The sequence below is a fragment of the Triticum urartu genome, chromosome 4, assembly GCF_003073215.2.
Source record: "Triticum urartu cultivar G1812 chromosome 4, Tu2.1, whole genome shotgun sequence".
Taxonomy (NCBI): Eukaryota; Viridiplantae; Streptophyta; class Magnoliopsida; order Poales; family Poaceae; genus Triticum; species Triticum urartu.
Window position 1 is genome coordinate 605,176,181 of NC_053025.1, and position 12,037 is coordinate 605,188,217.

The window sequence follows — 12,037 nt, forward strand, 5'->3', positions numbered from 1 at the left end:
AAGTATGACGACGACGCCCAGCCCGTGCCCTCCACTCCCGGTGAATGCGTGTGCGCGCGTCCACCTGGCCCGCCCCGCCGAGCTCATCGTCCAGGGGCAACCTTCGTCCTCTATAATCCCGAAATTCGGTGCGGAGCGGGCGGCATGGCTCTTCGTCTTGGTCTGTCGAACGTCCCCGGCGCGACGTCGTCACCTGCTGCTGCCGGTTCTCCCCGGCCCGCCGCCCTCGATCCCGGCGGACCTCCACCCTGAGGATCTGCGCAACGTCCATGGCGCGACGCAGTGGTCGCCAGACTGCTGCTTCTGGAGCTACTGCGCCCGCTGCGTCAGGGGCCGGATCGCCGAGACGTCCAGGTGCGCGTGCGGAGCGCCGGCGCGCGCCGACGAGCTCGTCCGCAACCCGGCGGTCCGCAAGACCATCGCCAACCTGCTCGCCGCGCTGGACGCAACGGAGAACGCGACGCCGCCTCCGCAGGACGCTCCACACAAGAAACCCGGCGCCGTGTCGTCCAAGCACAGAGATGGCGATGGCAGCAGCTCATCGCCCACATCCAAGACCGCGGCGACGACGACCATGGAAAACCATGAAGTCACTCTGTGCATTTGAAAACCGAATCAAAAAACCATACCGAAAATAAACCAAATCGAACCGATTTATGGTTTTTATAGTTTTTGATTTTGGTATGGTATAAACTTTTCATACCGTTTTGAACTTTGGTTTATATGATATATACCGAAAAACCGAACGGTTAACCGAATAAACCGAAGTAAAAACTAAATTTATATTTCTTGAGATAAACAACCATACAAGCTGTCATTTTTCTTGTACATGAGTCAAATTCACTACTAAGCACGTAATTTTTTCTTATAGCATAGTTATTTTTCTCTTTTTAAAATGCTAAACATGTCCATAACCATCAACAGATGAATCAATAAGCATATACACTTATATATATAGTTATATACTATTTGTGTAAAATAGTATGTGTTTTGAGTCATAAATTTGTAAGTTATTATTACGTCATTTTCAAATTCGCGTTAGGTTTGGTTTTTATGGTATATACCGAAATCATACCGAAATAATTTGGTATATACCAAAACCGAACTGTATTTTAATTTCATACCGTATTTATCAAAGTATTAATACCATACAAACCAAAAAACCGTATAAACCGAACCATGTAAACCGAATAAACCGAACGCACAGAGTGACCATGAAGCACATCGGGCTACCTTGCATCGCCACCATGGGAGGAAGAGGGCGGATCTTGAAGACCGGAGGCAACAGGACCGTAGCTTCAAGAGAAGGTGTGGATCGCCAAGACCGGAGGGCGGAGGCGCCAGGAGCGTAGTTTCTCTTCTGTAATTGAAATGATGATTACCAGAATTTAGAGAAGAAAAATGGGCATTTACAGCTCAGTCTCTGTAATTGTATGCTTCCAACTATACTAGTAATATGCTCCTATATCATTCAAATGATTTACCAAAGTGTTAGCATTAGCAATCGAAATACGTTTCTGCTGTGATTCATCTGCATTTTTTGTATAAACATCAGCATCCATTGTTGATTGAACATGAGAACTCTAATCGCGATTTGTATCCAAGTCATGCCTACCTTGCTGTGATGAACAAGCAAAAGAGCTTTCTCTCGGAACAGGCTTCTGCCCCGCTTTATATAAAGACCAGAATGACCAAACCGATGCCTACCATGCCTGTTACTCCCTCCGTTCCTAAATATAAGTCTTTGTAGAGATTTCACTATGAACCACATACGGATGTATCTAGATGCATTTTAAAGTATAGATTCACTCATTTTGCTCCGTACGTGGTCCATAGTGAAATCTCTCCAAAGACTTATATTTAAGAACGGCGGGAGTAGTAGTATATTAGAAGGCCAAGAACTGTGCATGCTTTAGTTCATTCGTAGAAAACTTAATGATCAGTTAAAAAAAGTGTGGAAAAACAAGGCCCAGCTGACTTAACATGTAAGGCTGGTGCTAGATAAGTACTTATGATTTCAGATGTTACCTTAAAGGAATTTACTATTACGGATTCAGAATGAATAGCAGAGGAGTGCATGGCAGGCTTCCGAGAACTGGAATTGCACTGCGCGTAGGTTAACAGCGAGCCTCTGTTTGCGGGGGTGAATTAAGAAGGCACTGCACATTCCCTTCGCAATACATATCCTGAACTTTATAAGGTTCTTCAAGAATTCAGAGTAACTGTTACAAACCCGGCCTGGCATTTTTTCCGAGATGTAAACGGACATCAGAATCCATTGCTGTTCGAATACGAATTTGTCGACGGGTCTGAGATTCCAAACGCGGCCTGTTCTTGGAGTCATCACATGCCTATCTTGCTGCGAGGAACACGCAGAGGCTCTGCCTGTTATGCATGGGCTGAAGGAGGAAGGAATCTGCATGATTCAGTTCAAGGGCACCGCAGAATAGCCAGCCTCTGCATTCGTCTTGCACACGTACAGTATGGATGTTTTTTTTTTAAAGGCAAAGCAGAGTGTGTGTTTTTTTTAGTGGAGGCAAAGCAGAATGTGTGTGTAGGAGCCAGCTGGCGGGCCGGGCTGGAAAGAAGCCCACGGGCCGGTACCTCGGACCGACACGGAGGCCCATCTACACAAAGCAAGAGGCCCGGCCCGGCCGAATCCTCCCAGTGTCCCGTTCCGTCTCCCCTTGTCTCTCTCCGTCTTTAGGCTTGGGGCTGGAGAGGAGAGCGCCCCGACTCGTCTCGCTCGTCGGGTAGAAACCCTAGCTTCGTATAAACCCAAACCCCCCGCCTCGCCGGAGCGGCGGCAGCAGCCGGAGGCGCCGGCCGCCATGGACGCGATGCGGAAGCAGCTGGACGTGCTGATGGGGGCCAACCGCAACGGCGACGTGCGGGAGGTCAACCGCAAGTACTTCGACCGCGACGTCTGCCGCCTCTTCCTCGCCGGCCTCTGCCCCCACGACCTCTTCCAGCTCACGGTACTTCCCATCCGTCCCCGTCCCCCCAGTCCCCGCGCCCCTCCCTCTCTCCTGGCGCCTGATTCCGGTCGGTGGAGGAGCGATTGTTGCCGTCAGGCTGCCTGCAGTAGATTTGGTTTCAAATTGGCCCCTGTGCTATTGCGTTTGTTAGTGGAATTCATCCACAGAACAAAAAACTGGTGTATGGCGTGTGGTCTGCTTTGAGATTATCTGAAGCAATTAGTTTCTCTTCTGTTATGCTGTGATCTAACCAGCCAATTTCGCTCATGACAGAAAATGGATCTCGGACCCTGCCCCAAGGTCCACTCGCTTCAGCTGCGGAAAGAGTATCCTTCGTTTCATTTAACCACCTCTGTTATGCGGCTCAGCATGTTTCGCTTCAGCAATTTTTTCTTCCCACGCGTGCTAGTGTTTGTTCATCGATTGCCTTCCTGAGCTCCTGGTAGCTATGAAGAGGTAAAAGCAAAGGGGTCGGAGAATTTCGACAGGGAGCTCGAGGACATGATAGACAGGCTCATCGTGGAGTGTGAGCGGAAAATCCAGAGGGCGCTGAAGCGCCTCGCCGACGAGGATGCCAAGGCTGCTATCGCGATATCTGTGTCCGAGGTCACTCAGGTATTTAGACACCCCTGTGTTATGAAGGCCCATCTTCTTGTCAGAGGCTAATGGCTTCAGCTAAATTGCCTGCGTTCCTGTTGATTTTGCAGTCTGAAGAAGTTGCGCAGCTGTCAAAGGAAATCAAGGAGAAGATGAAAGAAGCTGATATCTTCGGTAATGCCCACCTCATTCATATTATGCCCAGTTCGTTGTAGTGTTTCTGTTCACGGTAGTCCAGCGGGTTCACGGTACTGTAGCTGTCTTAAGTTTAACACACTCTTCAGCAGACACAGCATGAAACTACACTGAAAAAACATACCTGTCTCTAATATATATTCTCAACCAGTACTATGGATGGGAGATGGTATAATTAGTCTCTCAGCATAGTTTTCATAAACTAACAAAACGAGCACTGGTTTTAGAGCTGATTATATGGTTTCTTTATTACGGGCCAACAACATAGGATAGGAAACCGCAGGAGTTGGAAAAACAGAGGAATTGAAATGTTACTAAATGTTTCTTCTCGTCAACACTTCCCAAACAGATTTTGAAGGGAAGACTGATGATAAAATCAAGACCATGGAATTGGTCGAAGAATTAAGATCTAAAAGGGCTGACCTGCAGGTATGTATTATTTAGAATTTTGAATATCTGTGTTATCAGTTCTCATATATCTTGCAAGCGCATGTTACTAAACAGGTAATGTTTTAGTTTTAATACGATAGGTTCTTTTTTCCACTTCATTGCAGGCTACCCTCTTGCTTGATGCCTTTAACAAGGACCGAGCTGCAATACCTCAACCTATTCCACCTCCTCAAATGGCAACACTGCCAGCACCTCCTCCTCCTGATGCTCGTACTCAAGAACTGATCAATGAGAAGCTAAGTAAAGCTGAAGCCCTTGGTATGTTTTTTTTTTACCTTTTTTCTTTACAAAGTACATCTATAGGGTTTATATTCTTTTGAAAGCATATATTTGTGTGAGTAATTGGGACCAAGTTGTGTGAATTTTCTCCAATACATTCTAGCTTTGAATTCAACCACTCAATTAGTTGATTACTTGACAGTTGACACACCAGTAAGATATTTTGTATTGATATATGCTGGAAATTTTAGTTTGATATATTTGTTCTTTTAAAGGTGAGAAACTAAAAGGTTTTATTGGAGAATTGTAAACTTATCATTGCTTTTAGTTTTTTTTATCTGGATCATTTAGGCGTGACTTGATGTTTTTGACCTCAGTGCCTGTCGGGGTCATGTATTAGGTTTGCGGTATTATATAGATCTTTACTTATTGGTACATTGCACATCAGTTTCTTCAATAGTTGGATAATTAAGTTTTTCTGGATAGTTTATCTAAGCACAAAAAAGTATGCAGTGATGTTTTCATGTTTGTCCATTCGGTAGGTGAACAAGGGATGGTAGAAGAAGCGCAGAAGGCTTTAGAAGAAGCAGAAGCTCTCAAAAAGGTAGCTGTTGCCATCATTACCTAATTTTATCATGTCTAGCTTTTCATCTGTAAATTACTCAATTGTGGAAGGTTAATTTATATATTTTTAGCACTACCTTTGCAGAATATGGTAGAGATAACTTGGCACTGTTAGGTCACTGATACTTCCATTCTTTTCTTTGTTTTGTATGAACCATCACTTATCTCCTTTCCTTGACTTTATTATCACCAGTTGGCAGCGGCACGGCAGGAGCCAGTTGCTGATCCTTCTAAATACAGTGTTGCTGATGTCCGAATTGTGAGTTATGAAGGGCCATTTCTTTTTTCTTATTTGTGTTACTGCATTAATTTACACATTGCTAGCACACTAGGTTTTTCTGCTTAAATGTACGTTGATGATCGTTTAGTTAGTAGCATATGTTAGTTTTTCGTACATGCTGCAGAAATGCTTCCAACATTAGTAGTTTCCTTGATTCCTAGTATTTTTCAGCCATTTTACTATCCAATGGTATTTATTACCAAGTCTTACATGCAAAGGTTTTCTGCAACCTTGGTATTTGATGTGATTTCTCTCTATAGTTTCGAATACTAATTAAACTCATGCATTTCCCAGCCATTGGCGTTAGGAAAAAGGCTGTATTTTGCATAAGTTGAAATTTCTGATAAAATTGATCTTATATTGTACTATAATTCACTTCTTGTATCAGTTTAAAACTCATTGAAGTGACAGCTCGACTCTTGTGCATTAGGATATCTATGTTCCTTTTGTATATTATTACTTGCATGGTTCTCAAATTAGCTAGCGAGTAATGGAATATAAAGTGTTATGCAGGAATTTGTAGTTGTTCCACAAGTGGCTGCATGAACTTTGTGTAACTATATCGTCAGAATAGATGATATTGGATACATATATTTATAATTTTTTGTGCTAATGTTTTCCTGTATTATTTTCTGTACCATCCCACACTATTAAACTTTGGAACTAACTCCTTCATTCTTCATCATAATTAGATTTTTGTTGTTATACAATGAAGAATGAATTCCTGTGTGTCGCATATTTTGATTTATGAGCTTGTTCTTTTGTGCTGTAATTGGTATAGATGCATTGTGCATTCTTCATGTTCATGAATGTGGTGAATTAGGAATTGCATCATATGTAATGTGCTCTTAAGAATTTGGTCACCGCTATGGTCTGCATTATTTCTGAGGGTTATCTATTCTTTTCCTTTTATTTATATCTGAATAAACATCTCATACTACTGCTCATACGCCCAGCATTGCTAATCGTATCTTCTGTTCATTCTATAGACTGATCAGAAGTTGCGCCTCTGTGACATATGTGGAGCATTTTTGAGTGTCTATGACAAGTAATGCCTTTTATCTCTCACTTGTAAAATGTTGATTCAAATTGGATCTTTCAGATGGAAATGTATCTCATGCCATATTATATACAGTGATCGACGTCTTGCTGACCATTTTGGAGGGAAGCTACACTTGGGTTATATGTTGATTCGTGAGAAACTGAAAGAACTCCAGGTACATTCTTGCATGCCCAGAGTACAAATACGATGGTGGGAGCGATTGAACAAAGTAGTATTTCAGATATTATACACATTAAAACCAATAAATCTACATGATTCTGTTAACACTTGCATTCTGTTTTTCAAAATAGTTTGTGGCTATTTTATTTTTTTGCCGTTTTTCTAAGTTTGTTAAGTTGCAAATTTTGAACGTCTTTATCAGGTGCTGAATGTAATGTCCCATTTTCTGCTTTAAAGAGTTACTCTGTTTTGGGCCTTTTGGCATCTGTGAGTTTTCTCATCTCAAGGAAGAGCCTTCAGGTTCTTGCCTTCTCTATATGTTAATTTTATCTCACATTGGAGGGCGCCATGGTTGTTACGATAGTCATTACAGGAATTAGTCAATGTTGCATAAGCGGAATCTCATGTGACAATCGTCCTCCTTCCCATGGCAACAACAGCTGCCAACTGTATGTTGACAAATGTAAGCATAAGAGTGAGCAGAACATGGTATGGAGAATCATGTTTACTTAATTGTGTCAGCTTTCTCATATATACTGATCAGAAGCTGGAGCTTGCTTTCTGCTTGGTGATCCATATTTTGTAGAGCTGGTGATAAATAGTACCGGTTAAGTTACCCTGAAAGCGCACCTTTTTGCCATCTTTTCCTGTAAGTTACAACCTGTTCAATATGCTGCCTGCTCCATAAATATGTAAGTTGTCATTGTCAGAAAATCTCAACTGTAATGTATCCCTTGCCCTTTTCATTCCGTCGTCGTATGAATCGAGCTATCTCCACTCGGTAAGCATCTCTATATTGTGAATAATGTTATTCTAAAACCATGTCATATTTGCCTTTTAGGAGGAGAGGACCAAAAAAAGGACCGAGAAACCTGAAGATGACAGACGGTATGGTCTTTCCCAGCTTTGCTTTGTTCTATCATGGCGATTATTCTTAAGCGACGTAATTTGAAAGTTCATACTTGGTTTTCCTAGATCAAGGGAAAACAGCAGGGACCGCAATGGGCGGGCATCCAGGGATAGAGATGCAGAAAGAAAGGACAGGGTTGAGCCCCGAGATAGCAGAAGAGACCACGATAGGGATCGTGATAGGCGCCATGACAGGGACCGTCGCCATGACCGCGACCGTGATAGAGACCATGACCGCTCCTCCCGTGGTAGAGAGCATGACCGTGATAGGAGAAGGGAACGCTCTCGATCCAGGGACCGCAGCAGGTATTGCTGAATGTTTTTTTATTTCCTGTTTGATTTCAGAGGCTTGCTACTATCATAGGCCAATCCTGACAGTCGTTTTGATTCTCAGGCGCCATGAAAGATACTGAGTCTGTTGCTCCATGGCTGGCTGATTCCCCTGGGGGATACTCTCGTCTTCCTGCATGATAGTGATGGTGCTTTTTAAGATATATGGTGAGGTTGCGCTTTGTACTGGAGAAAGGAAGATAGTCTTGATGTTTGTCTTCGCTGCTGGATTGTTAGTCACAAACCCTGTGCTCCTGTTATGCATCTTTTCTGTCTATCTGACCTGATGTTGTGTACTTATACTGTTTTATATGTTACCAACAATGTATGAGTTTTGTGTTACTCAAGCCTCCTTGGCCCGGTTGTCAAACTCACATGTGACGGTATTTGTAATTTGCTTATCTTATGATGGTATGGAGCTAATTTTCTCCGTCTTGTTAAGGCTCTACTCCTCAGGTGGTTCGTGGCCTAAAGAATTTTCCATGCCTGATTAGTGATTACTCTCTCCGATCCTAATAATTGAAGCTCTAGGTTTGTCTTAAGTCAAGCTATAAATATTTCAACACCTTGAACACCAAAATTTGCTTTATTTGATTCATTATGAGATATGTTTTCGTATCACATATATTTGGTATCATAGATCTTTGCAGTTTTTTCTATAGATTTGGCACTTGGCCAAACTTAAAATGTTTGACTTGGGACAATCCTAGAACTTCAACTATTAGAATCAAGGGACTATTTTATCAGTTTGTGAATTGAAAGGTGGTTAAAATTAAGAACTACTCCCTCTGTGAATAAATATATTAATAGTGATCTAAAACGTCTTATAGTTGTTTATAGAGGGAGCAGTACTCTCTCCTTTCTTTTTAGTCTGCATATAAGATTTGGTCAAAGTCAAGCTTTGTAGAGTTTGACTAACTTTATATTAAAAAATATAAACATTCACAATATGAAATCAATATTATCAGATACACCATGAAACATATTTTCATACTATATAGTTTTAGTATTATAGATGTTCATATTTTTTATATAAATTTGGTCAAACTTTGTGTAGTTTGACTTTGACCAAATCTTATATGCGAAGTAAAAAGAAACGGAGGGAGTACATAGCATATTTGGAAGTTCCAGCTTTTAAATAGAAAACCGCACATATATACAGCAAGATGTGATCTGCATACTTATGAGTACATTCATTTATGTGCTCAAAAGGAACAAAACATGTCGATAGAATCATATCTTTTGTCCCACAAATTGACATATTTTCTTTGTGAAATTTTACAGGTACATAGTTATCTTGTTCTGTATATGTACACCTGTGTAGACAATTTCAGTTTTATTTTTTTGAAAATCAGGCTCAGCCCAAGATCATTTTATGTTATCCTCTGGTGAAATGCACTAAAAATGAGTCTTCTACAGACCTGTAGTCCTATCTCTCGGTCTCTCTCCTGCTCGACAATCGCCATAACTAGCACAAAGTCATGGGCAATCATGAATTTGTACAAATATAAACAAGACAGATGAACATTTTCTCTCAACAGCAATTTCAAAAGGAGGCATACATCTACACCCAAGGCAGCAGCATTCTCGTATTATATAAACATAAACCAAAACCTGGAGCTTTCTTCAATCCAGTCCCAAGTTGAGATGAAATCAATCTTACACAACCGTCCTTTCTAGTAGACTCTCCTCTTGCGGACCTTGAAGCTGGTCGAGCGGATGACGTCGTCATCAGCGTTGAGCTTCATCTGCAGGGTGTCCACCGACTCGGGCTTGGTGAAGTAGGTCCAGAGGAGGTAGATGCCATCGTAGTAGGTGAAGGGCAGCCCGGTCCTGCTGTTCCTCTTCCTGATGCTGTAGGCCAGTGGGATGACCCCTCTGTTGAACACCTCCACGTACATGGCACCCCCGGCCACGAGCAGCTGCAATAACAGTTCAGCGAGGGAGGAGCTCCATCAGTACGCAGAATGACAAATGCCAACAGATTTGATACAATTGTACTAGAGTTCGCGGCACACTGTTTCCGAATCCCAGTGAACCTGAACCCCATTCTCCTGAAATTGTTCGGGTTTGACAAATCAGGCTTGAAATTTGTGGGTTTTAAAGGGACCATCATTAGTCAGTAAAGTTTTGAAGGCTATAATTGTATCCAACTTTTTTAATACAACAATGTGCATGCTAGAACACCATTTACCGCATGGTTCATGGCACGCTTGCTTACGTGAGTCTGAACCCCATTCCCCTGAATCTGTCGGGATTTGTGGGGTTAATGGAACCACAGTTTGTCATTATAAGTTATATGAAAGGCTATTATTGTACCCAACATGTTTAATGCAGCAATGTGCGATGCTAGAACACCATTATCATCAGTGGTGAGATGTTATTCTCTCCCAATTGGCAGAGAGAACATCTAACTCATAGGTGGAACGCTGATGACCAAGAGAACAATAAGAGGGCATTGTTTCGATCAGGTGGTGTAAATAGCGATCATGCACTCAATCAACCTACTCAGTTCATCTTAAACTGGTAAATAAAGATAACCTTTTCATGCATCACATTTTACCCAAGGCCTTCAGATTAGCAAAACATCAGTACAATGATTGGAGACTCAAGCCAATACTGTCACAGTGGCCACCACCACCCTGAATTCTCACAGGAATTCCTGTGTAAATTGCAGCCGGATGATCGTCAGTGGCAAGATGCTATTCTCTAATCCTTTTCTCTGCCAATTGATAGACCATTAACTGACAGGCGGAAAAATCGATGAACAAGGGTAAATATTGATTATGCGCTCAACCTACTAGGTTCATTTAACTGGTAAAGATATATATCCTGTTCATGCACCGCATTTCATCCAAGCCTTGAAGACTGAAGCCAAGACTGTCACATTGGCCATTACACTGAATTTTCACTGGAATTCATGTGTGAATTGCAGCTGGACAATCCTAGTGAACTAAGCAGCGATTCAAGATATGCAATGTCACATTATCTGCTACACTAGACTAGATTTTCGCAGGAGTCCATCTGTGAATTGCAGGGAGGAGATGACCGAATCCGTTGGAATAAGAGACACTGCGCGGGCGGGGGTTAGGGTTACCTCCTCGTAGCGCTGGATGAGGGCCAGGCGCTCCTCCTCGGACATGTCGGGGCGGAGCACGACCATGGTCTCGTACTGGCGGAGGCCGGGCGGGCAGGGCGGCATCTCGCGCTCCTCCAGCGCCATCGCCGCCTCCGAGGCCGACATCCCGCCGAACCCCGACGACGACCCATCCTCGTCCCCGACCTCCTCCTCGTCGCGGCCGCGGGTGCGGGTCGCGGACGCCGCGCCTCCGTAGAAGCTCGCGGCGTAGCCCGTGGAGAAGGCGCGGGCGGCGCGGGTGAGGCTACGGGGCGCGGGGAGGCGGTGGCGCGGGGCGAAGGCCGCGGCGGAGGAGGAGACGGAGAGCGCCATGGGCGGCGGCATTGGAGCGGGCGGGGGAGGGAGAGGGGAGGAGGCAGTGCGGGATAGTGGAGTCCCGTGGATAGATAAGGATAGGGGCAAGCGGCCTGCACTTGAATTCAAATGCGTGTTTCTTTTCAAATCTCACCCCCACTGGTTTTCTAAAATCCCATTTGAATTTTGAACAACGATTATGGGATGTTCGGGAGCTTCGGGCTCTCCCGAAGAAATAATACCCCTACGTCCTACTTTGGTTGTATTGATTTCGAGGAAGTACAAGTTACATGTTGATCTACCGTAAGATCTATGTGTGCATCAGGTATCGTCTACAGGTTTCACCCCTCGGTTTAGATAGATACCAGGGTGTACATAGGATACATCTAGGGGAAATCGTGGTGCAGACAGCCTCTAAGTCTTGGAGTAAGTGCCAAGTCTTCGGAAACAAACCATCTTTGGCGCTCCTAGGCCCGACGAATCATGGTCCACTGGTAAATTATCTTAGGGGGGTCCTCGACCTAGCCCATCTACCCGGGAGACGACAGGATACTATCAATATTTTTTACTATATTTTGATATTCTAAAAACAAACTAAAAAAACATGCAGTACAAGGATATTACCTAGTGCAGAAATTGTCTCGTGGATTTCACTCGAATTATTTAATTAATTCAAAGTGTTTGATATAAATAAATGAAGTTCTAAGTTACAACACAATTGTGATTGTTCCTACCAGACAGAGGCAAGAGGCATCGCCGCCTCACGGCCAAGGTGATGAAAGAGGCGACAGTGAGGAAGT

The 12,037-nt window shown here is 43.4% G+C and overlaps 2 protein-coding genes across 8 annotated transcripts; one reads left to right on the forward strand and one right to left on the reverse strand.

The window, feature by feature from the left end:
- The first annotated feature begins 2,678 nt into the window (after nucleotides 1-2,678).
- Nucleotides 2,679-8,239, forward strand: LOC125553123 (putative RNA-binding protein Luc7-like 2). Of its 7 annotated transcripts, XR_007303913.1 has the most exons (14): nucleotides 2,679-2,978; nucleotides 3,252-3,304; nucleotides 3,425-3,593; nucleotides 3,686-3,749; nucleotides 4,120-4,199; nucleotides 4,325-4,478; nucleotides 4,982-5,043; nucleotides 5,257-5,322; nucleotides 6,333-6,391; nucleotides 6,479-6,560; nucleotides 6,768-7,054; nucleotides 7,152-7,257; nucleotides 7,407-7,453; nucleotides 7,541-7,606. XR_007303913.1 is itself a non-coding variant. In XM_048716909.1 (13 exons), exons 1-13 carry the CDS (start codon nucleotides 2,832-2,834, stop codon nucleotides 7,885-7,887), a joined length of 1,242 nt encoding a protein of 413 aa, XP_048572866.1. In that variant the 5' UTR covers nucleotides 2,680-2,831; the 3' UTR covers nucleotides 7,888-8,239. The 7 variants fall into 7 exon arrangements, 2 of the variants coding, with proteins under 2 accessions (XP_048572867.1, XP_048572866.1); XR_007303911.1 differs by having other exon boundaries at nucleotides 6,768-7,257; XR_007303914.1 differs by lacking the exon at nucleotides 7,541-7,606 and having other exon boundaries at nucleotides 6,768-6,832; nucleotides 6,939-7,054; nucleotides 7,152-7,417.
- A 1,073-nt stretch (nucleotides 8,240-9,312) lies between these two features.
- On the reverse strand, nucleotides 9,313-11,315 carry LOC125553124 (30S ribosomal protein S6 alpha, chloroplastic). The gene is made up of 2 exons (XM_048716911.1): nucleotides 10,902-11,315; nucleotides 9,313-9,726 (listed from the first exon to the last, which is right to left on the reverse strand). The coding sequence occupies exons 1-2, from the start codon at nucleotides 11,265-11,267 to the stop codon at nucleotides 9,481-9,483; spliced, it is 612 nt and encodes a 203-aa protein (XP_048572868.1). The 5' UTR covers nucleotides 11,268-11,315; the 3' UTR covers nucleotides 9,313-9,480.
- Nucleotides 11,316-12,037: the final 722 nt, after the last annotated feature.

Excerpts from the sequence above, each read along its gene's own strand:
- LOC125553124 (XM_048716911.1), bottom strand. The coding sequence starts at position 11,267 with ATGCCGCCGCCCATGGCGCTCTCCGTCTCCTCCTCCGCCGCGGCCTTC. Across the intron at positions 9,727-10,901 it reads TCATCCAGCGCTACGAGGAG|CTGCTCGTGGCCGGGGGTGC; the intron begins GTAACCCTAACC and ends CTGTTATTGCAG.
- LOC125553123 (XM_048716909.1), top strand. The coding sequence starts at position 2,832 with ATGGACGCGATGCGGAAGCAGCTGGACGTGCTGATGGGGGCCAACCGC. Across the intron at positions 4,200-4,324 it reads CTAAAAGGGCTGACCTGCAG|GCTACCCTCTTGCTTGATGC; the intron begins GTATGTATTATT and ends ACTTCATTGCAG. Across the intron at positions 7,454-7,540 it reads AAACCTGAAGATGACAGACG|ATCAAGGGAAAACAGCAGGG; the intron begins GTATGGTCTTTC and ends TGGTTTTCCTAG.